This window comes from Notolabrus celidotus, chromosome 3, assembly GCF_009762535.1.
Source record: "Notolabrus celidotus isolate fNotCel1 chromosome 3, fNotCel1.pri, whole genome shotgun sequence".
Classification (NCBI taxonomy): domain Eukaryota; kingdom Metazoa; phylum Chordata; class Actinopteri; order Labriformes; family Labridae; genus Notolabrus; species Notolabrus celidotus.
This window is the reverse complement of record NC_048274.1, coordinates 26,933,489-26,955,275: the sequence shown is the minus strand read 5'-3', so window position 1 is coordinate 26,955,275 and position 21,787 is coordinate 26,933,489. Positions and strand designations below refer to the sequence as shown.

General features: G+C 38.7%; 2 protein-coding genes across 2 annotated transcripts; one reads left to right on the top strand and one right to left on the bottom strand.

Moving 5' to 3' along the window:
• Positions 1-4,987: 4,987 nt before the first annotated feature.
• Positions 4,988-7,440, bottom strand: tmed3 (transmembrane p24 trafficking protein 3). Its single transcript, XM_034680771.1, has 3 exons — positions 7,201-7,440; positions 6,604-6,849; positions 4,988-6,000 (listed from the first exon to the last, which is right to left on the bottom strand). The coding sequence occupies exons 1-3, from the start codon at positions 7,342-7,344 to the stop codon at positions 5,767-5,769; spliced, it is 624 nt and encodes a 207-aa protein (XP_034536662.1). The 5' UTR covers positions 7,345-7,440; the 3' UTR covers positions 4,988-5,766.
• Positions 7,441-9,401: 1,961 nt separating this feature from the next.
• On the top strand, positions 9,402-13,098 carry si:ch211-107o10.3 (uncharacterized protein LOC407663 homolog). The gene is made up of 7 exons (XM_034680667.1): positions 9,402-9,716; positions 10,158-10,298; positions 10,422-10,613; positions 10,783-10,944; positions 11,144-11,260; positions 11,423-11,627; positions 11,851-13,098. Exons 1-7 carry the CDS (start codon positions 9,641-9,643, stop codon positions 11,945-11,947), a joined length of 990 nt encoding a protein of 329 aa, XP_034536558.1. The 5' UTR covers positions 9,402-9,640; the 3' UTR covers positions 11,948-13,098.
• The last annotated feature ends 8,689 nt before the right edge of the window (positions 13,099-21,787 follow it).

The following is a 21,787-nucleotide window of genomic DNA, read 5'->3' as shown; positions in this document are numbered from 1 at the left end:
ACATATACACACACATACGCAGAGTTTCACTACACCACCCTCAAATTTAATCATAGGTAAATCTTCCATCTGTTTTCTTTACCAATGAAATCTTTGTGGAGCTTTAAACTCTACCTTTTCTTTGATGAACTCCCATATGATGCGGGTCATCTCATCTCCGTCCATCTCCACCACCGGCTGCTCCACCTTAATGCGCTTTGTGGAATCTAAAAAATGAACACTTACATCAGCTGTCATGTTTTACTGAATCTTGACTGTGGAAAAGTTTTACAGTAAAGAAAAAAGAGAACTGCAAAAAAAGTCTATCTGATTTCTGATGAGGCAGTATTCTGCAGCAGAGCTCTTGTACCGAAATATGCATACAAGTAATGCACCTTAATGACTTAACATGACTGTTTTATTGATGGCATTTACATAAAACTGTTAATGTCACCTTTTCAATATTTGTATCAGTTGACCAGTTACAAATAAAAACAGAAGAATTTTATATATATATTTTGCTATCCAGTTTATACTACACATAAAAAGGAAAAATCCTGTATCCATTCCTGAAGTTCTGTGGGTCAACCATTTGTTGCCAACTTTTAGAGCTTTGAACATTTATAACTGATACTTAAGGCTGATGCACTCGGTGTATAAATTAACTTACTTCACCTCTTTGGTTTAATTTAGAAAATATGTAATCACATAATGTCAAAGAGCATCGCTGTAGGTCTTAAAACACAATTTATATGCCAAGTTATATTTTTAAAGGGCTATTGCATGTTGTTAGTGTTGCCTTCAGGGATCAACCCTGTCTTGGTGTGATTTGTGCAGCACCACAAAATACATTGTTTGGTCTATTTTTCCTGTAAAGATAACATTTTTAAACACAGCAATGTTAGAGAAGAAGAAACTATTTTGTTGGCAGTTAAAAAAAATGAGACAGAGGAAGTTATTAGTAATATTTAAAGGTGTTTTGTGGGTTGAAGCGTTTACTTAACCCTCCTGTTACCCTCAAATTTACTAACATCTTTTATCCTTGGGGTCAATTTGACCCCAGCAATGTAAACCTCCAGAAACTGATTGTTACCCAGGTTTAGGTGTCAGGTACATTATGTTTCTTTGTTGACTACCTGAATAGCCCTTTGAATAAAATATATTTCAGGCATAAACACAATTTAAAGCATCTAGAAGGACTTTATTTGTAAAACAGAACAACAAACTGCTGCGAGTTTGTCATGCTCTTGTTGGCCCTGCCTTGTTTCTATGTTATCAAAATGTATGACACAGGACACATCATTGAATGTCTTTGGAGACATGGTTGCTGGAAATACTATATCTCAATCTAAAGGTTGGTGGTTCAATCCCAGCTCATGCAGTCACATACAGAAGTGTCCTTGGGTATAGTGACCTCAATATCATCCAAAACAACCAAAACAAATGTGTTTGGTTGTTGATATTTCTTATGTTATATACAGCTAAAACAGCCTGGGGTCAAATTGACCCAAAGGAACACTGATGCGTACCTTTTTTTTTTTTTACAGGAAATTGAAACATATCAAATTTTTAATTTCACGTTTTCCCAGTTGTCCCCATTAGATTAGGAAAAGTCATGAAATATGAAGCCAAAAAAATGATGTTAGTCATAAATTTAGAGATCTCAAACATTGAATGGGGTCCAATTGACACTAAGGATAATAGGAGGGTTAAAAAAAATCCAGTGCCCATCTTGAGCCACCCCAGTTCAGAAGTTGTGTTTCAGCCAGTGACAGGGTCCAGTCTTACTGAGGCGGTTGGAAATCTACCAGACATGCCCCTGTGATTATATGGCCGTCTAGATAGCTTTATTACTTCTCTGTAGTACATGATAACACTCTGACTCACATGCCAAGACTGACTGGTGCTTGCTTCACAGAATGAGGTCTGCTATGCTGTAAAATACTTTAACCCTCACAACAAAGAGCTCAACGTCAAAGTTTCAAAAGTTCAATAAATTGGTGTCTCACAGTTTTCTACGAAGTAGTTAAAAGTTTCTGGTGTGCTAAACTGCACTGGTTGAAATGAAAGGACTGACTTCACCTCTCTTGTAATTGTGATTCAGTGTTGGCATGTTGCCTACAAGCCACATCGACTTCCGACCGGTTTCTACTGTCACACATAATATTTAGAATTAACACAAACAACACCTCCTCTATTCACCTCCACTTCCTCATACACACTCAGGTGACAGCTTTAATATTGTGAACTTCACAGCAAGTTCTGAGACATTTGAGTCATATTTTGTTGGTTTCAGTCGACGGCAGACTTACAGTTCCTGTGGTCCTGTGTGTGGAGACAGACCGCGGCCGGTGAGAGCACCGCGGGCTTTGGAGACAGAGCAGCGGCTGCTCCTCTGGACAAGGAGCTCAGAGCCTTCAAGTAACCCGCCATGTTTACTACGGATTGGTCACGGTCACGGACACACGGGGACTGTACTTATGAATGAACAACGAGCCAGTCAGGTACAGGGTACAGTGATGTCTTCTTCTTTGAGGTTTGGTAGTCTGAATCTTAAAGTTTGCATTACTGCCATCCGGTGGAGATAGTTGACTCCCACTGTGAGAAGGACTATTTAACTCTTCAACACTTCAGCTCTCCAAAGTGAATGAAGTAATTCAACATATTTTGTTTTTGAATCCTAATATATTCAAAATACCAATTTGCTGTTGTCATATAATGAAAATGATGCTCTTTAGCTTGTCTTATCGCCTAGATCAGGGGTTCCCAAAAGCGCAACTCCCAAATAGGTAAGTAAGTAAGTAAATTTATTTAGTATAGCACCTTTCACAGACATAGTCAAAAAGTGCTTTACAGAGAATCAATTTCGACAAGACAATACCACGAGCAATAGATAAGATAATGAAGCAGCAGACAAAATGACATCCAATTACCACAGAAGGTCAAAAGCCATAACAAACAAATGAGTCTTAAAGTGTTTTTTTTAAAAGTCTCAGTCGAATCCACACAGCGCACTTGGGGCAGAAGACTGCTCCAGAGAGATGGAGCCACATGCTCAAAGGCACGGCCACCCTTAGTTTTAAGCCTGACATGAGGCACAGCAAGCAGACCCTGGTCTGAGGATCTGAATGATCTACTGGGGATGTACGGGTGGAGCAGGTCAGAGATACAGTATATGAGGGTGCTTGATGATGGATTGCTTTTATGATAATATGAGGATTTTAAACTGTATCTGAATTTGATTGGTATCCAGTGTAAGGGGACTCCGAACCCCACTTTGGGAACCCCTGGCATAGATACTAAAACCTAGTAGTCTTGGGTTTTTTTTATCAGAAAATCTTTATTGTCCCCAAGGGGCAATTTGGTTTGCAACAGTAGTCCCACACATATCATATACACACAAACAATACACATCATGTACACACAAACACACGTTCACACATTCATTTAACTACATATACATAACTCCTGTGGATGACATCATTTTTCCTGCATATGAGGCCCAAGGTACCACAATCCTATGTGAAATGGCAACGCCCTACAGTTCTTGTGTGCCCCCCTTCATTTCCCACAATATCCTCACTGTCCAGAACACAGTGTACATGTGTTCCCCTTATCTCCTGATACCTGATCTGCTCTTTATTGATCTCCCTCCATGCAATGACCTTTCCCCTGAATTAAAAAAGTCACAATAAATGTGTTTTGTTTGTCTTTTAAGCGGCGCCTTTGTTGAGCTTGTCCAATGTTTCCCATGATGTTCATGTGAGGGCGAATGTGACCTCAGTACCTTGTTTAACTTGTTGGTATTTTCTGACTTTGCAAGATGCCTCTGAAGTAAAAGCAGATAACAAAAGTTGAGTAATATCAGCTCCCCTCCCCACTCCTGCAATAAAAACACAAAACATTTACCCTTTTTTTGCACTTCTTCTGAAAAATTAAAAACAGCACATTTGATAGTCATAAATGTAGCTGACATCTCTATGCCTATTGAGAAACCTGGCCTAAATACAGAAAGCAGTATGTCTAATTATATATAATATTGGATTTACATTTAATACATTTGTGCTCTACATGTAAGCTTTCTATGTATTTTTGTCCTAGCAGCATCTTTTTGTTCTTTATACATGAAATATCACATAGATCTTAAAGGCCAAAAACAGTATTTATGATCTGCTGTAGTGTGGGTTTATCGGTGGATAATTAAAAAACATACAAAACTGGTATCCACCACCACTTTATGATTGTTTTTAAAGTTCTCCTGAGGACTTTTACTTTGTGTGGATTTTAGCAACCCCTTGTGGATAAAGCGGTCCCTCTTATCAGTTTATTTTTTTGTCTTTTGCAATGTTAGTTTTTTCTTTTTTTACCAAAAACATATTTTTAACAGTCAAACACAACACTCACCAAGAATCTTTGCCATACAAAACAGAAAAGGCTGCTTTCAGCAACACTTGTTGTAACACCCAGCCTGTTGCAGGGTTTACAGACATTAAAAATAACTATTTAGAAATAATCATTGTTGCAGATGGTCTTGTTCTATTTTTGAGCTCATATAGGGGCACTAGTTTTGATTGTAGTTTGTTTCAGAATTTGGGCACATCTTATTTAAATTGATTCAGATGGCTTTCTTTTGTAAATTAAAAAAACAGTTGTACAGTTGGGGTTGGTAGTCAGATTTAGATACACTTTTTGTTATATTGGTTGAAATTATCTGTATGTCCCGATGGCAATCAATACACAATGTGTTGTTTAAAAAGAGGGAAAAAAAGACGCTATCTACAGCCGGAGTAAACCTGGGAAAACACCAACCAGTCCCTGCCGTCAGGATCCAAATTATGAAACCAATGAAATACCGTTCTGCTGTTCTGCCGCCTCCTGCGCGTACATTTCATGTTTGTTGGTGTTCTTAACTCACTATCATAATGTTTTGGTGTTTTCTTATAGCCGACTACCAACCCTAGCTTTAAGTTAATTTTTATACAAGTGTCAGGAAAAAAAGCTCAGAATGGAATCTTTATGTGGAAATGTTTATAAATTGAACTTGCATCTGCTGAAAAAGACTTTCCTCGAATTGTACTGACATTTGTTTACAGGGTTAAACAGATTTAAAAAGACAGATAAAAAAATAGAACTGAAAAATTACATTCTTGGTGGAAAAAAAGCCATAACAATTAGTCACTTAATAACCACATCCAAATGAAGAACTTAATGAAAGGGCAGTAACAGCAGGATGGCACTTCACAAATTTAAATAAATTGGTACCTTTAACTTGAAAATGTTCAGGCACTTTGCGTGAGATATTTAAGGGCATGAGGGAGTCAGCGCTTCACAACAAGTAATAACAACTTTTTGCACATAAATTAAAGTAGTAATAAAGAACAAATAAAACTGACATCTGGAAACAAAACATCTTTAGTTTCTATCAGTGTGTCTATCATGGTATGTAATGCTGGTAACCATGACAGATCTTTGACAAGGCATTCAGGGTCATAAACAGAACAAACTAAAGCTGCTTTATGTTGTACTTAAAAAACAGAATAAATAGTAAGTGCAAGTTTGAAAGGTATCAAACTCATTTTCAACAGAGGTTCTTCTTTTCAGTACAGCTTGTCAAGAACTAAATTTACAGACATGAATAAAGCTATATCAAGTTCTCAAGTTTCAAGTTGGGAAAAAAGAAAATCCTACTGCACCATTCCTCTAAAAAAGGGTTTCCTGAAACTCCTGCAAGATCATTACCAGGTGCACTCGTGTTTTCACCTTTGAAACACATTAAGTTATCATGCTTTAAGTGGGAGCTACCACTGAGCCTTTCTTGTCACTGAAAAAGCTCCTCAGCATCACAACTTGTCCGATGCCGATGACAAACAGCAGGACGGTTTCTCCAATGGACCAGTAAGTCACCCGCTCGAGGAGATGCTCTGCTTTGGTGCGGTCATGAGCCTCTCTTAGTCTGTACCATGTCTGTGAATCAACCACCACCTTCAGGATCTCATGGATGGAGACACAAGATGACTCCAACTGGAAGGAGAAAAAAAAGAATGTGATCAATGGCCATGGGAAAAGGAACAGTGGAGGATGGGAAACACTTGTGAAACACTGGATTATATTCCCCTGACTGAGCCTCATCTTTCTAGCCTTTTCTCACAGGTTTCACAGCTCAAATTGGCTGGAATTGATAAATAAAAAAATGGCAGACGTTATCCAACAACAAGGTAATCGTTGGTTAGGTTGAATAAATGTGACACTGACTGAGCAGCTGGGTGTTTGGTTATTGTAGAACATGCAAAGCCCTGCAAATAAGATTCTGCCAATAACTCTTGCCCCACCTCGTGGTCTCTACCTGAACTGCATCACCTCTAAAACCAAACAGGAACAATGCAACATTATTGTTTCACCTCCTCCCACCTCAACAAGTAACATGTTTGCCCTTAGAGCATATTTGTGTTTTTTTAATGAGGCAAAACAGAATACGCAGTAAGGCAGCCACAAAGCCAACCTTATGATTTTAGATTCACACATGTTCACTCATACAATGAAGCAGCAAAGTAAAAGCAAAAGCCCAGCTGACAGTTCAAGGAAGATGTTAAACTTCATGTTTTAACCAAGGTACCTCAGGCTTACCTGGGTCAGGGATGTAGGTTTATTCATGCCCTGCAAGAGAGCATCCTCGTCTCCATGGCGGAAGTCCAGGTACACAATTTTATGTGAGAAAGTGGAGAATTCATTGCTAAAGCAGACCTTGTAGACACCCTGAACAGCTGTGGTGTGGGAGAAGCTGTCATACTGCTTCTTGTTCTCATTGTACAGGACATTGTTGAAAGGATCCGTTACAAAGCAGTCCACATCATAGTTTCCTCCTGATATGACCTCAAAAGAGAAAAACACAGATAAAAAAATCAGGAAATACAGTAAGCATGCAAGGATTGGTGTAAGGCAGTAATATTTGCTGTGGTTTAGTAACATATGGAGGGTGTAAGTTGAATTGATTTTAAGTGGATAAGGAAACATTGTCCATGATGAAGACTCTACAAGAAAATAACCAAATTAGGTCGGCATCTATTTTCAAATGGGCACCTCCCCTAAAACACACGTAGTTTGAGAATGTGTATAAAACTTCAATGCATTTGCATTTCAAGCACAAAAAAATGAATCCATTAAAATAACATGTCAGCAACTTGTGAAGGCGGTGAAAAGGAGGAAGCTTTCAGAGTCACTTACTTGGAAGTCTATGTCAAACTTCACGTCCTTCTCCAGATCCTCGTAGAAACACTGCTTATCGTTGTCGGGGAGCTCAAACGTGAGCTCAGTGCCAAACACCACAACCACATGAAGCAGCAAACAGCTCAGTCCAAAATACAGCATAGTGAAAGTTTGAAACAACCTGCTGAAAGCTTCAGCTGCATAGACAGACGGTTTACTTCTGGTGATGACAGCTGAGTAGCTCTGACGTGGCACGAGCACAGTAAACTTCCGGTATAGATTTGTTCACATTTTTTAGTAATAAGAAAAAGACTGCAGTTATGAAACTCTAATTTTTAATAACGGACAGAAAGAAAAAATATTTGAAGACAACTAATTTTAAACGGTTAAATCCACGTAAAAATAAAAATAATAAATAGATAAATAAAATACAGTGACAGATCTGCATTGCGACCAGCAATACACTTCCGGTTTCAAAATAAATACCCAAATACAAATTAAGTCAGCCAGGCCTCCCCTTTCAAACACACATAGGCCTACACTCTGGGGGGAGGTGGTGTCACCAAATGGACTTCATAAATTTGAGAGAAGTCTTTTGTTTCGCATGGATGTAAGTATAGCCTATAGCCTAGCAGTATTTTACCTTTTCAAAAGTAAGAACACCTTGCATAATAAATAATTAATGATAATAATTCATAGGATTTATATAGCGATTTTCTTAATTCTCAAAGTCGCTTTACATGAAATAAAAGTAAAAATAAAACAGGTAAATAAACAGAACAAGGACAGATATGAAACAAGCTTTGCTACCTGTTTTAATATGAAAACCAGCAATAATATCATAATAATAACATCTATTTTAATAGTACTTATCAATACAGACACTATTCAGTGCTTTACATCATAAAAACCCACAGTAATAAGCAAAAGATGAGGAGGAGACATATAGAGCTAGCAAGACAATTTAAGAGGAGCAGCTGAGTAAAAGAGTAAAAGAGAAACTACTAAAAGCAATTAAAACAATAACAATCAGTAAAACAAATTTAAAAAAATTAGTGAATAAAAGAAAAACATTAATAAAAGTGAATTCAAAATAAACGTAGCATCATGGATAAAACAATATTACAGGAAGGCCTTTTCAATAAAAGTATGTTTTCAGCTGTGAATTAAAAGAAGATGCTGATGTTGTTTGCCTGAGATCCTCAGGCAGGTCGTTCCACAGTCGTGGAGCCTGAGCAGCAAATGCACGCTCACCCTTAGTTTTTAAGTTTGCAATGGGAACTTTAAGGAGGTTCCTGCCTGAGGAACTGAGGCTGCACCCGGGCTGGTAGGGGGACAGCAATTCATATATATTCTGAGGCCGGGCCATGAAGTGCTTTAAACGATAGGTAAAACTCTCAAATCTGGTAGCCAGTGTAATGTCATTAAAATAGGAGTAATGTGCTGTCTCTACTTGGTTTTGGTTAAAAGTTTTGTAGCTGAATTTTGTAACAACTGGAGTCCATTGATGACTAATACCTGTTAAACAAAAAATGGCATTAATAAAAGGTAAAATCAGTGATTTTGAGATTTTTAAAAACTGGAAATGAATTGGTCATGACAGTAAAAAACAGAGTAAAAAAATATATGAATAGACTTAAGTGTATCTCTATGGTGTATCCATATCATTTTTTTACTCCCTAAACATGTAGATATAAAATGTAACAATTCCCCAGGCAGAATTCACATATTTTTATTTATTTTATTATTTAACTTTCACCTACATGTAAAAACTAACTCACATTCATGTCAGCATCTCACTCACTGCATTATTATCATATATTATTTTTAGCCTGTACATATTAGTCATGCCTATTTGTTATTCTTTTGTGTTTATAGTTGATGTTATTATTATGAAATTTTGATTTTTAATTTTTTTTATCTTTTTTATGCCTCATTCTTATGCCTTTGTACAAAGAGAGCACAGTTTACCAGAGACAAATTCCTTGTGTGTTCAAGCATATCTGGCCAATAAAGCTGATTCTGATTCTTCTGTTATAATGCATTGACATGTTGCAAAATATGAGTCATAGAGTTTTCCAAGTGGCTCATTTTTCAACACTATTTTATAAAAATGTATATACATCGTTGGCAAAAGAAACCCCCCACTTGTGATTAAAGTTTCTGTGGTAGCAGGAGAGTAACTCCCGGAGTCTTATTCTGAAAATCCCAACTGGTGCAAAGCCACGCCCCTTTCGCGGTCACAGTGTCGTCTGTGCAAAATACGGAAAGGAGAAACATTGTTACAGGCTGTAATAGTACAATTTAAGTTACCCGGCGAAGTGTTAACTTAAACGTTTTGGGCTGTTTTTTGGGGTAATTTTGTCATTCTGTAAAGTTTCATTAGTGATCAGAGTTCCACCACAGCTTTCAGTCGTAGAAGTTTGTTAAAAAAACCAAACACAAGTTAACCTAAAATATGCAAAACTACGCAGAGGCTGTCAGGGACTTTGTAGAGAAACATGCCACTGGTCTCACTGTTGCTTTTGTTGCAGGTAAGTTACACCCGTGCGTATATAGTGTATTAAATATAAATTTACAATCCCAATTTTTCTTACATGTCAGTGTAAGTACTTAAACTGCTTTCCTACTGAGAATGTGACATCCGTGTATCTGATAAGAATCCGACCCTGGCATTCAGCTCTGACTGCGGCTCAGTTTGTATGGACACATTTTGACAGCTATCTCTCTATGAAGTGTGCATTTAAAATTGAAAGGAACATCTTCTTGTCAGTGAAATAGGCACTTGAACCAACATAGTGAAGCTCAAACTCATGACAAGGCCTAATCTCTTTGGACCTTAAGCCAATTCTTAAATCTCCTTAGCAGAATTGTTTAATTTAATTTCTTATTTCCTGTAAGTGAATTTGTTTTAGCCTCTTTAGCCACCAAGGAACAACACAAGAGTATAAACAAACATTTCTCCCTTCTCTCAGGGGCAGGTGTACTGGCCTTGCGCAGATGGTTTGCTGGCGGAGTGTGTCGGAGCAAGGTCAGGCTTGATGGAAAAACAGTCCTGATCACAGGCGCCAACACTGGCATTGGGAAGGAGACGGCCCTGGATATGGCCCAGCGAGGTGAGACCCTCGTTATTGTGTTACTGTTGCACCTTATTGTTATCCATAGGATTTTGATTTACCAACACTGACCACTGTGACTGTAAAATGTCAGTTTCATTGACACAGTTTCTTTTTGTTAAGGAGCCAGAGTGATCTTAGCCTGCAGAGACATGACCAGAGCTCGAATCGCAGCTGATGAGATCCGGCAGCGGAGTGGAAACGGCAATGTGGTGGTAAAGAAACTGGACCTGGCCTCACTGCAGTCTGTCAGAGACCTGGCCAAAGATATTCGGGAGAATGAGGACCGCCTGGACATCCTCATCAATAATGCAGGTAATTTACAGCAGTAGCTTGTAGCCAGTTTGCAGCAGTGAAAAACTGGAACTGCAGCAACAATATAAAATGGTGATAACATCAGATATATAAACATTAAATGCAAGCAGAATGAAGGACTTTGGTGCTTTAAAGTAACAGTAATGAAGTGTATTTGTCAACTGTTAAGGTGTCATGATGTGTCCTAAGTGGAAGACTGTGGATGGCTTTGAGATGCAGTTTGGTGTGAACCACCTGGGACATTTTCTCCTCACAAATTCTCTCCTGGATCTGCTGAAGAAGTCAACTCCAAGTCGCATTGTCATCGTCTCCAGCCTGGCACACGAGAAAGGTTAATCATGTTGGTCATCATCATCTTAAATGAACACGTCTCATTGTTACATGGCGTCTTTTAATTTGTTGTTATGATTTTATATCTGAAGTTGTTTTTCACCTACATATTTTCACTTTTGCTATTTATGGCATATAAAACTGAAGTACTTCTTTCTTGATTTCTGCTTATATGCTACACTGGATCATTTGTCTCGCAGGTCGTATACACTTTGATGACATCAACCTTGATAAAGATTACAAGCGTGAGGTGAGCTACCGCCAGAGCAAGCTGGCCAATGTGCTGTTCTGCAGAGAACTCGCTACAAGACTGCAAGGTATTATCTTACATACACCTTACATACAGCGTTTATGTTCATGTTATTTCTGCCAGAATCTCTGCAAGACTTCAAATGATGGGAGAAAATCACTTCACATTGTCCGCATTTCTATAATGTATGATGTAGCTCACATTTAATGTTATGGATCCCTCTCTTTAGGCACTGGTGTGACAGTGTACAGCCTTCACCCTGGTGTCATCCGCACAGAGTTAGGCCGTCATTTGTTCCCAACTTTAGCCCTGTGGAAGAGGATCATTGCCATGCCATTTTTAATGCTGATCAAAAGTCCCTGGGAAGGAGCTCAGACCACCATCTACTGCGCCGTGGATGAGAGCGTGGCTAACGCGAGCGGCCTCTACTACAGGTGAGTACCTCTGCAGGGTGAGCCTGTTTAGACTGTCTTCATTCAGTGAGTGATGACAAAAGTTGCAGGTTTTCCTTTCCATCAGGGAGAGAACGACTAAGAGTTTGTAACAAAGGGTTTATAACTGAAGCTTCTGCGATTACACAGCACCACATCAGATTATGACCAAACCGTTTCAGACTTTTCTAATCTTCCTTATTTTATCCCTTCTTCCATCATGCAGTGACTGTGCCGCTAAAACAGCAGCCACACAGGCCCTGGATGATGCTGCAGCCAAGAAGCTGTGGGACGTCAGTGCTTCGATGGTGGGTCTGGCTTAAACAAAACAGCCGAGGCTGGAGTCAGTGTCCTCGTGAACACTGGCAAAGGTAGAGAGCACTAAGGTTGTTTTTTTGTGTGTGCGTGTGGGTGTACTTTCATGCTAGTGATCGACCAGTTTGAACATTTTAGCACTAATAGATTTACATCATGTTACAGTATTTAATCAAACACAGCAGGTTGCTTGATCTTTATATTCTACTCATTCTTTATTAGCACATTTTCTTTATCTGTATCCACAGTGTGCAGCTATAAGCATAATGAAACAAGGTAACACTTATGTACCATGAGTGACTGCTTTCATGCACTGAACTTTGTTTTTTTTATTATGAGCTCCAACATGAGTTAAGCAGGCTCTCATTTTTCATTATATTTTATCTTTGAGACTTCTAGCACTTTAGACAGCTGCTTTATATCATGGCATTGAACAACAACAACATTTTATTTTGTTGTTTAATGACGGTGTGTTGTGAACTATCAACCTTATGCAGATACAAAAAAATCACGGGGTTATAGCATAAACAAAAGAAAAGGAAATAAAGGGTTAACGTAACCAAGAATTAAAGAAGTGTTTTATTCACCTTGTCTTTAATTTTTACACAGGTTACTTGATCAAAACAGCCCTTCTTTTCTGTGATTTACTAAACATTGCTGCTGGTTGAAGCTAACCATGGTGCTATGCTAACCCATGCTGAGTCAGCCATGATTTTTGTTACATGTGCAGCCATAAAAATCACATAAAGCAATACTACATTTTCAAAGAAGTACAAATAAGGGAAGCCGAGGGCCTCTTTGTGTGTAGTTTGAATTGAAAGTGTGAACATAAAGTCACTTTCCTGGTTGAGAAATGACAATATGTGCCGGCAGTGGTGAGAGGACCTCAAAGTTTCCCCCACCTGGTGTAGAGAGAGGGGACACCTCGGGGCTGGTAGCTCCAGAGGTCATGTCAGAGTGCCCTTCTTTGTGTGCGAGTGATTGGGTATGTGTGTCTTAACATAGCAGGTGATGTGTTCTTTTTCCTGTTTTGCTGCTTTCATTCTTGGAGGAGAGAATTGTTTCCTTCAGCTGCAACCATTATGAACAAAACAAATTGAACAGGGAACCATCAATTTGTTTAGCCACGAATGTCTGATTAAAAAAAATTACAACAAAACTTTTAAAGGTGTATTTATTCATGATTAATGGCTGTGAATGAAAAAAACAACAGAAGAACAGTTCATACTTATTCTTGTTTAGAGCAGAATCACCCTTTGCAGAAACAAACAGACAATCAAAGCAGACCAGACCTCGTTATTGTCACATTTTGAGGTGATGACATGATAAAAAAAAACTTGGATGTGGCTCCATTTTGTGTTGGGAGAGTTTCTGATGTGTCTTAAGATCTCACAGAACACAGGAGCACCTTATTTGAAAACTTTTTCCTAGAGCTTTTTTTGAATGTAAGATAAAAATGTATATAAAACAAAAGAGACAACGTTGGAGAAGCTTTGCAGTCTTACATGACAAGATGAAATCACTCTAAAGCAAAAACTGTGCGTGGGTGTTATTTAAAGTTACGCATCAGGATTTTCCCTCTCCGTTTTGTCAGTTAGATCCATCCTTTGTCACCAACATGCTTCTTCTTGCACAGTATGTTAAGTACAAGATGTATTCTCATGTGTGAAACAATAAACTCAGTGAGCTGTAATTAAAACACAGAAATGCCAAGTCTGCATGTTTGTGGGTATGAAAATCACGTAAGTGTTGGCATGCATCATATTCAAATTACTCACCGAATTTCTGTATTCCAGTTCACCAGCTGCGTCATATCTGCAGTGCACTGTTAGGTTTTAATGGGTTATGTCAGTCATGCTGTATCATGTCAAGGCGCCCCCGGTCCCTTTAACCCTGCTGCAGTCTGAATCTGATGTCAGGGGAACAGGTTTTTAGAAAATCAAGTGTTGTACATGCACCCCTCTGGTTTTTAGAGTGTGATTCAGCAAAATTGCAGTAACAATTTCCTCTGTGTGCCACGCCAGATTGTGTCAATCTCCAGGCTTGCATATACACCTGAGTGTAGCTTGTCTAAATCTCACCTGACAAAAAAGGAAAATCTTTGTCATATTTCTGTGAAAACAGCTCCAAACCAGGTGTCCTCAAAGTCGCCTGAAGGGGATCTCTGTTCAATCAATTCATGTTTCACTGAACCAACCTTTCTACTCTAAGTCCTTACAATTACATTTCAAGTTATCAAGGAAGAAACCTCTATAAGGACAATAGATTGTTTAATTATAGGGGAATTATAAGATAAATTAAAATGCAACCAGAATGTTTGTTTCACATTTAAGTTCTCATGAGCTACCTTCAGAGTTAAAATTGTAAAACATTTAATACCTCATTTTTAACAGCTCAGACATATTTGAAAAGCAATCAACTACAGTACTTCTCATCCTTGGGAAAAATGAATTTGCAGGTTAAAAGGTAACAACTGAAACACAAAATACTAACAGCAGCCTACATCAAAAAGCTCTCTGACTCAGGTGTCTCCAGTATCTGCAGGTAATGTCATGCACATGCCCTTATCAGTTCTCCGTCCAACGGATACAGAATCTATAGCTGGGCTGGAAAAGTGATAAGGAGATGTGAGCGACCACAGAAACAAAAACAGCTCTTAAGTCTAGACTACAATATGATGGAGGACATGCTGGAAAGTGAAAGAAAAATGAGAAGTTTCAGAAGTCCCAGAGCATGGACTCCCTGAAGCTGCCGTCCTGGTCCTGGATGTTCCTGTGCGAGAGGAGTTCACAGTGTTGGAGCAGATGAGATCTGAAGGTTCACTTCCATCCTGCAGCCGTATAAGAGGTGAATCTGTCATGGTGAAAAAATCAAGTCCCTTTCTGTCTTGTTCTACCATCACTGCCCCTGAAACTCACTCAGACCCTCACACAGCCAGGAACTAGTTAAGTTGCAACTAGCCTGCAGCAGCCATAACCTTCACTGTGTGACTGCTGACAAACTTTTGAGACACACCCCATTGATGAGTTTTATTTGACTGCAGCCCCGCCTGGTTCGGAGGGATTTCTCTTCTGCCATTGGTCCACAGTCAGAACTCACCATACCTGCCCCCTGGCTCCTGTGGACTGGAGCCAAATACTTCTTCCACCTGTCAATCACAGGGAGATCAGCCAGTGGGATGAGAGAGGCCAGGCTTGGCGGGTGTGTTCCCCACAGGTGTGGCTGAGAAGCACATTCCAATATGTACATACCTGTCAGCTCCTCTGGTATTCAGCTGCTCCTAGAAAGACCTCTGTTGACCACTGGCTCTCCCCTTTTCCTCCTGCTGGGGCCCACGCAGAGGGAGAAGGAAATAGCTCCTGTTTCAGTCGCACAAATAAGTGATTTTATACCCATGCTGTGCTGATCTTCAGTTCTGCTCAAAAAAGATGACACTTTACAGATATGATGTCCGCTTCAGGAGGAAATCATTTGGATTACAGAGAAAACACACGTTGTCAGCTCTCATGACATAGGACAGTAAAATATTTGTTTGCACCTTAAATGGAGTGTAGTATGAGAAACTTCTGAGTACAATTTAAAGTTAAAGCAGCACTGTGCACTGTTGTATCTCATTAAACACCTTGCTATGTAGAGTCAGTTAGCATACAGGTGCAGGCAGTGGCATGCGCCTTCCCCCCTCCCCCCCAGCAGAGAACCTTAAATGCCTCTTTCCTTCAGAATAAAATAAACCTGGATGTTTCTAACGTGCATCATTGTGTTGTCTTCCTCTCTGGTATGCAGCCTGTCTTTCTGTCCTCCTGTAATTTTGTCATGTCTTTCCCTCTCTTCATCTCTCTCTCGCCTCCTCATCCTGCCCTTCTCTCAGAGTACAGGAGTGAACAGTGTGTGCCTCAGGCAGGTGCGGGAATGCAGGTTTGCAGCATTCAGAGGCCTAAAGCAGAGTTGAGCAGAGCAGAACAGTGCGGCCCAAGCCGTGATTTACCTATGTGCAAGTCTGTGCATGTGTGGAGCTGAATCACGGAAGCCACAATGACTAAGATCTCCGTGTCACCAGTCACATATGTACAGTATAGCTGCAGCTTTTATCTGATTATGATTTTTATATTTTAGGAAATGTAAGTTAGAGCTCTGTTTGTTCTTTGCAGACAATACAGGTTCCTGGTGTAAAATAAAGAACCTCAGCATGTGGAAGTGTGGCATCAATCTTTCAAACCACAACCACATCTCACAACAAAGAGAATTAAACGATTGATTGTCCAACAGTTGTTTGATCCAAGTTATGCAGGAGTTTAGTAACAAAGCAACCCAAATATTGAAAAAAACCCGAGGTCGCTTTGGCTCAGTGCACAATGATTTTGTGTAAGTGTGACTGATGTTTTTATCAATCACTGTCTTTCATCAGTTTCTATATTGCGTTACCTTTATGAGATGTTAAGAACTAGAGCATTATTTTCTGCATGGAACACTGACGTGTTTTTTTCTTTTCTTTTTGCCTTAAAATAAAAAAAAGAGACATTTTTTTAAAAGAGAAGATAAAAGCAGAAATGCTGAAAATTAAAAAAAAAAAACTTAAAATTGAATAGATGTGTTTGCTGTCATCAATTACATTTTCAATCAACTCCAATTCAAGGGAAAACTTTCAGCGGTACTGTACCGACATCTGTTGGGTAGGATTTATTCAGACCAATCAGAATCAGAAACACTTTCTTCATCCCGGGGGGAAATTTGGTTCATAATACTCTATAATTCAGTAACACTCTAGCGTTGCTGGAAGTGTGAAGCTTCAAATAAACGGTTTTAGGTAAGACTGTATCACAGACATGTTAATACAAGTCTACTGTCATTTTGAAGGTCTTAGTTCAGGGTGATGTTGTGTAAGACAGCATTATGTTTGACCTGACTAACCTCTGAAGTTATGAGATCTGTTAGACAACCTTTGCCAGCCCAATAGACAAACTTAACGTTTTCTCCTTCTCCAAAGTTTTCCACTTTAAAGATTTGCTCATGAATATGATTTTTAGCTGACGTGATGTTTCACAAGTCTGCTATGAAAATATGCAAAAGGATTATTTGGACTCTCTGAGACCTTGGCTATAAAACATAATTAAATATGACCCAAAACACAACAAACTCACTTAAAGAATGCTACTGTTCATTGATTTTTCTGTGAATGAACTCAAACAAAAAGAAACATCAGCTGTTCATGTCTTGCCTGTCTAATTTCTCTTTGCTAAAAAGTAAAGTTGGCACTTTAGTACTTTCAATTAGATTTTTTGCTTTATTGGGGCAGAAAACAAAATCAAAGCACAAGGGTAAGAAAGATTACATGAATGTGTTGCATTATCAACACAATGCAACATTTTTACAATGTTTTTGTAAAATGAAAACATAAAACCCTCTTGGGTAATATTAACTTTATCATTACATGTATGACATTGTTCCAGGCACCTTGATGATTTTTTGAACTCAACTTACATAACCTACGCTTATGTAGGTGTGCACATACATAAGATAAAATATAAGACAGTACTTCTACACCCCACCCTCCTCTCTCATGGCTCTGTTAGCGTGCTCAAGATGAGGATGTGAATAAGGCTCAGGGGTCTGTAAGAATTCCAGGGCCCATGATGAGAGGAGGGTTTTCAGATGGTTGTGAGTTGCATTTGGGCCCTGAGGCTGTTTCCTGTCGCCGGGAATAAACACAAAGTCGAGTGAGCACACAGACAACAGGGGAGGTGCTGAGTCAGCTGTCCGCCGGGCTTAGCACACGCTGCGCTGCCCAGGATTCTTCTCAACGCATGGTTCCCATCAAACTCCTCAAGTCCAGAGTCACAACTCCCATGATTTCATTTAGACTATTATCACCACTTAGTTTAGACATAGAGACTGTCCAATTCTCCATCAGGAATGTTTAAAATCATTTAGAGCAATGCAGAATTATCTCCTTCCAGAATGCTGCATGGTGAGCACTATCAGTACTAGCTAACGTAAGGTTTTATTCTACTTTCAAATGAATTTTGACTACAATATGAGTGTTTTCACAACAAAAATCAAGCTCCAAAATGTCCTTATGATAATCTTGTACATATTGGGAGTTTGAACAGATACATCCTATATAAACACATCCATTAAAAATGAATGTGGGTAAGTCAAATTTTAGTTTTAAAGCTCAAGTGAGGAACTTTTGTTTGTGTCAGTTTTGGCACCCCCTGTGGACAAGCATCAGACATCTTTATGTCTGCTGATTTTCTTCTGTGCAAGTGTTCTGTAAACAAAGCAATCTGATCCTGCTTTAACTGTCAAATGTGTCACTTATGGAGAATCTTTTTCATGAAAAATAATATTTAAAAATGTTCCATGACAGGCTGATAATCGTGTTCGTCAGCGGTTCAGCTGTGTCAGCGGTTTCAGGTATTAAAATGAAATATAAATACATGACCAATCTTAATTCTGATGGTCTTGTTTGCTTTTTGTAGGTCATGAAAATACATCAGTATTCATTTCAGACTATTTCATAACCAGCTTATAATTCCTGACAGAAGCTTTAAATACAATTTACTTTTAAAAGTAAACTTTAAATTAAAGACACATTATTGTGTGCAGCTTGGTTATCACTAATTTTAAGGGTAGGCAATAATAAATATAAATGCAGTTAACTCTTTAGTTACAGTTTTCCTCCTTGTGTTAGCATGCAGCTACAATCCACAGCCCTCTTCTGCATGGTTTGACATTCTGCTCTTGATACTTTGTGATGTCTTAGCATACCATTGGTCGAGGAAGGGCAGCAGCCATCTCTGCTGCCATTGTTGTTGATTATTTAGCTGAGTTCCTCCCGTCAGTGTGAAAGTCTGGTGCTAACCAAACAGCCGTCTGCTTTCTTTATCCAGTTCCGGGGGTTTGTGGGAACATCAGACGACAGGGCCTCTCATGTGGAGCAGAGGAGATCTGCTAAAACATCTTCTGTCCCTCACTGGGATTAGAGCGGACACATTCCTGTCCTCCCTGCTGCCAGGCTCCCATCACTCTGCTGCAGTGTTCACATGTGTATTGGTTTTTACAGATGTGTGCACTCACACATTAACACAGGCAGAGACGTACTAAGTTTGTACTTTCGTAATGGCTACAGCAGGTCACTGCCGATTTAAATGGTAATATTGTTTAACCCTCCAGTTATGTTGCGGGTCAAATTGACCCATACTAAAGTTAAAAAATCAAAAAAAAATGTTAAAAGTAATTTTCGCTATGAAACTACAATTAAAATGGTTAATATCAGACATTTGCAACCCCCCTGCATGTTTATATTACATAGATACTGTTCGTGGGTCAATTTGACCCTGCAGTCAAAGTGGAGCCTAAAAGGGGTCAGAAGTGTCACATGTTACATATTTCACCCCAATCACTTTTCAATGTACATAAAAAAAAGTTTTAACATGAATTTTCATAAAAACGAGTGAGTTATCCTCATTGAACTATGATCTGTGAGTATTAAAGAACACCAATGCAGTAATGGAGTTAATAATGTGATTTTAAAAATGTTTATTCAGATTGCTTGGGGTTCTGACATTCTTGAATCATTTCACATGCCCCGGATCAAGATGACCCAGGAACATTATTGTTGTCCCTAAGAAATGAACTTAACAGGAGGGTTAAGTAGAATGCTTCCTTCCCACTGGTTATGATATTGAGGACTTCAGAAAACATAAGACTTATCTGAACTTTAAAAAATGTGTTATAAAAATACTTTTTAACAAATGTAGTTTTAGCTCAAACTGTCACAAGAAAACACTGTTACAAGTGAGTGTTCACCAAACTGATGCAGGTTGAAGATTAAAAGTTGGAAACATCAGATAACCCACTTTATAAGCCGAACCCTGAACAATACTAATACCTCAGTGCTGTTAACCAAACAGTAAATATCTAATCATCACACCATTTTGTCTTCCTAAGCTTCAATGTTCTGGCCTTAAAGTCTAATCCTCACATCACACGCAATGTTCACCCTGGGCAGGCAGCAGGGGAAGCACCCCCCGGCGTGTCCAATCTTCCATCAGAGAGACTTCACTGGAATGCCCCCACATGCCTCCTCCAGCATGCACAAGGCTTTCCCTCTAGTGTGATAACCTGTGTACCTTTCACAAACAGACCGGCAAAAAAAGAGTACACTTTATTGATGCTGAATCAGCTTTAACCAACAAGTTTCACATACACAAGAAATGTTGGTGTGTGAGTGCTATGTGGTGTCTAAAGCCCAATAGGTGTATACGTAATAGATTTCTGCACCTTATCTGTGGTTGTGGAAAATGTTAATTCTTATATTCCAGTTGTTAAGCACATTAAGCTGACATGTAATGAAATGTGCTTCATAAATCAAATTGCATTTCCTCCCACAAATCAAAATATCTCCCTGAAAAAGTGGCTATATGTTTTAGTTTGAATGAGTTTAAATGAATCTGTCTGAAAAATGTATTTAACAAGGGAGAAAGAGTTTAATGTTCAAACAAATACATCTTTAAAGTTATAAAAAAAATGTTGTTAATCAGTTCAATTGATCAAGACAAAAATGAAAATAGGTGTCCTCCCTTCTCCTTTGGTAACTCTCTGTTCACTTTGTCAAATTTTTTTAAGCGGACCATTGCACTCTTTTTAAAACAGACATTTAGACTTTTCATATCAGAGATACACACGGCAGCTTACATCAAAGATGATTTTAACTCAGTGGAGTGACCATGACAGTCATCAGAAACTCACAATGGCAGGCTTTAAACCAGAACAAGTTAATGATGCTTTAATCTGGGGCGCCAGTCGGCCTAGCTGTTTCAATGAGTGCCCCATGCACTGAGGCTGTAGTCTTTGTCGCTGTGGTTGCTGGTTTGACTCGAGGCCATGACCTTTTGCTGGATGTCTTCCTACACTCTCTACTCCCCACATTTCCTGTCTGTCTTCAGCTGCAGTATCTGATAACGGCAAAAATGCGACAATAAAAAAAGAGTTTACAAAAAGGAGGAAAAAATATGCTTTAATCTTATTCTCGTATACAATTTCCAGAGAGCATTTTTATTACCAGATAATTTGGTTGAGGCTTATGTGGAACTGACTTACATGAAAAAATCACATACTTTTAACTATTTTATAACCTCACATCTGACTAAAATTACAAACTTAATCAGATGTTTTTACTCCAGAATTTTTCTCATTTTCTATATCATGACCCATTTTTAATAAGTTTTAAGTTTGTTTTTTTGTGGCTATAAAATTGCTATTGCTATTATCTTAATACAGCATTCTTGGGAAAAAGCACATGGACAGTTTTCAACCACAAACTCTGACTCTGTCTACAGGACAGAATTTGATCCAGTCTTCACAGAGAGCAGAGCACACAGTCCATCGTTTTTGGACATAAAAATATGGCACAACTGCTTCTATAACAGCATTACTCAAGTTCTGCTTTGTGACTGCATTGAAGTTTCACAGCTGGATATATACCAATGACAAGATATGTGTAAACTTTGTGTAATATGTGAGTGTGTGTGTGGATGTAGGTGTGTTTTTTTTTTTTTTAAAAGCAAAGGGCAAACCTGAACTGTTGCACTGATGCTGCTGCTGAGAACTGCGTGAAAAGCTTTATTGGAGTGAACTTATAATGTAAAAGAAGAGATTTTAGAGTCAGACACCACATCTGATCTTTCTCAAAGGGTTCAGTGCCTTCTAGTGGCCAAAAGAGCAAACTGACAAAGCAAACTTTATGGTTTAAATTTAAAAAAAGATAAATCTAAGATGAAGTGGGGAAAAAATAACCCACCACAAGGCAAAAAAAAAATGCTGTATTCTTTAAAGTAGTGACTCAC

Bases quoted from the DNA above. Each gene is read 5' to 3' on its own strand.
- si:ch211-107o10.3 (XM_034680667.1), top strand. From the start codon at position 9,641: ATGCAAAACTACGCAGAGGCTGTCAGGGACTTTGTAGAGAAACATGCC. The intron at 10,614-10,782 runs GTAATTTACAGC...TCAACTGTTAAG, and splicing joins CATCCTCATCAATAATGCAG to GTGTCATGATGTGTCCTAAG. The intron at 11,628-11,850 runs GTGAGTACCTCT...TCCATCATGCAG, and splicing joins GCGAGCGGCCTCTACTACAG to TGACTGTGCCGCTAAAACAG.
- tmed3 (XM_034680771.1), bottom strand. From the start codon at position 7,344: ATGCTGTATTTTGGACTGAGCTGTTTGCTGCTTCATGTGGTTGTGGTG. The intron at 6,850-7,200 runs GTAAGTGACTCT...TTCTCTTTTGAG, and splicing joins AGTTTGACATAGACTTCCAA to GTCATATCAGGAGGAAACTA. The intron at 6,001-6,603 runs GTAAGCCTGAGG...TTCTCCTTCCAG, and splicing joins AACCTACATCCCTGACCCAG to TTGGAGTCATCTTGTGTCTC.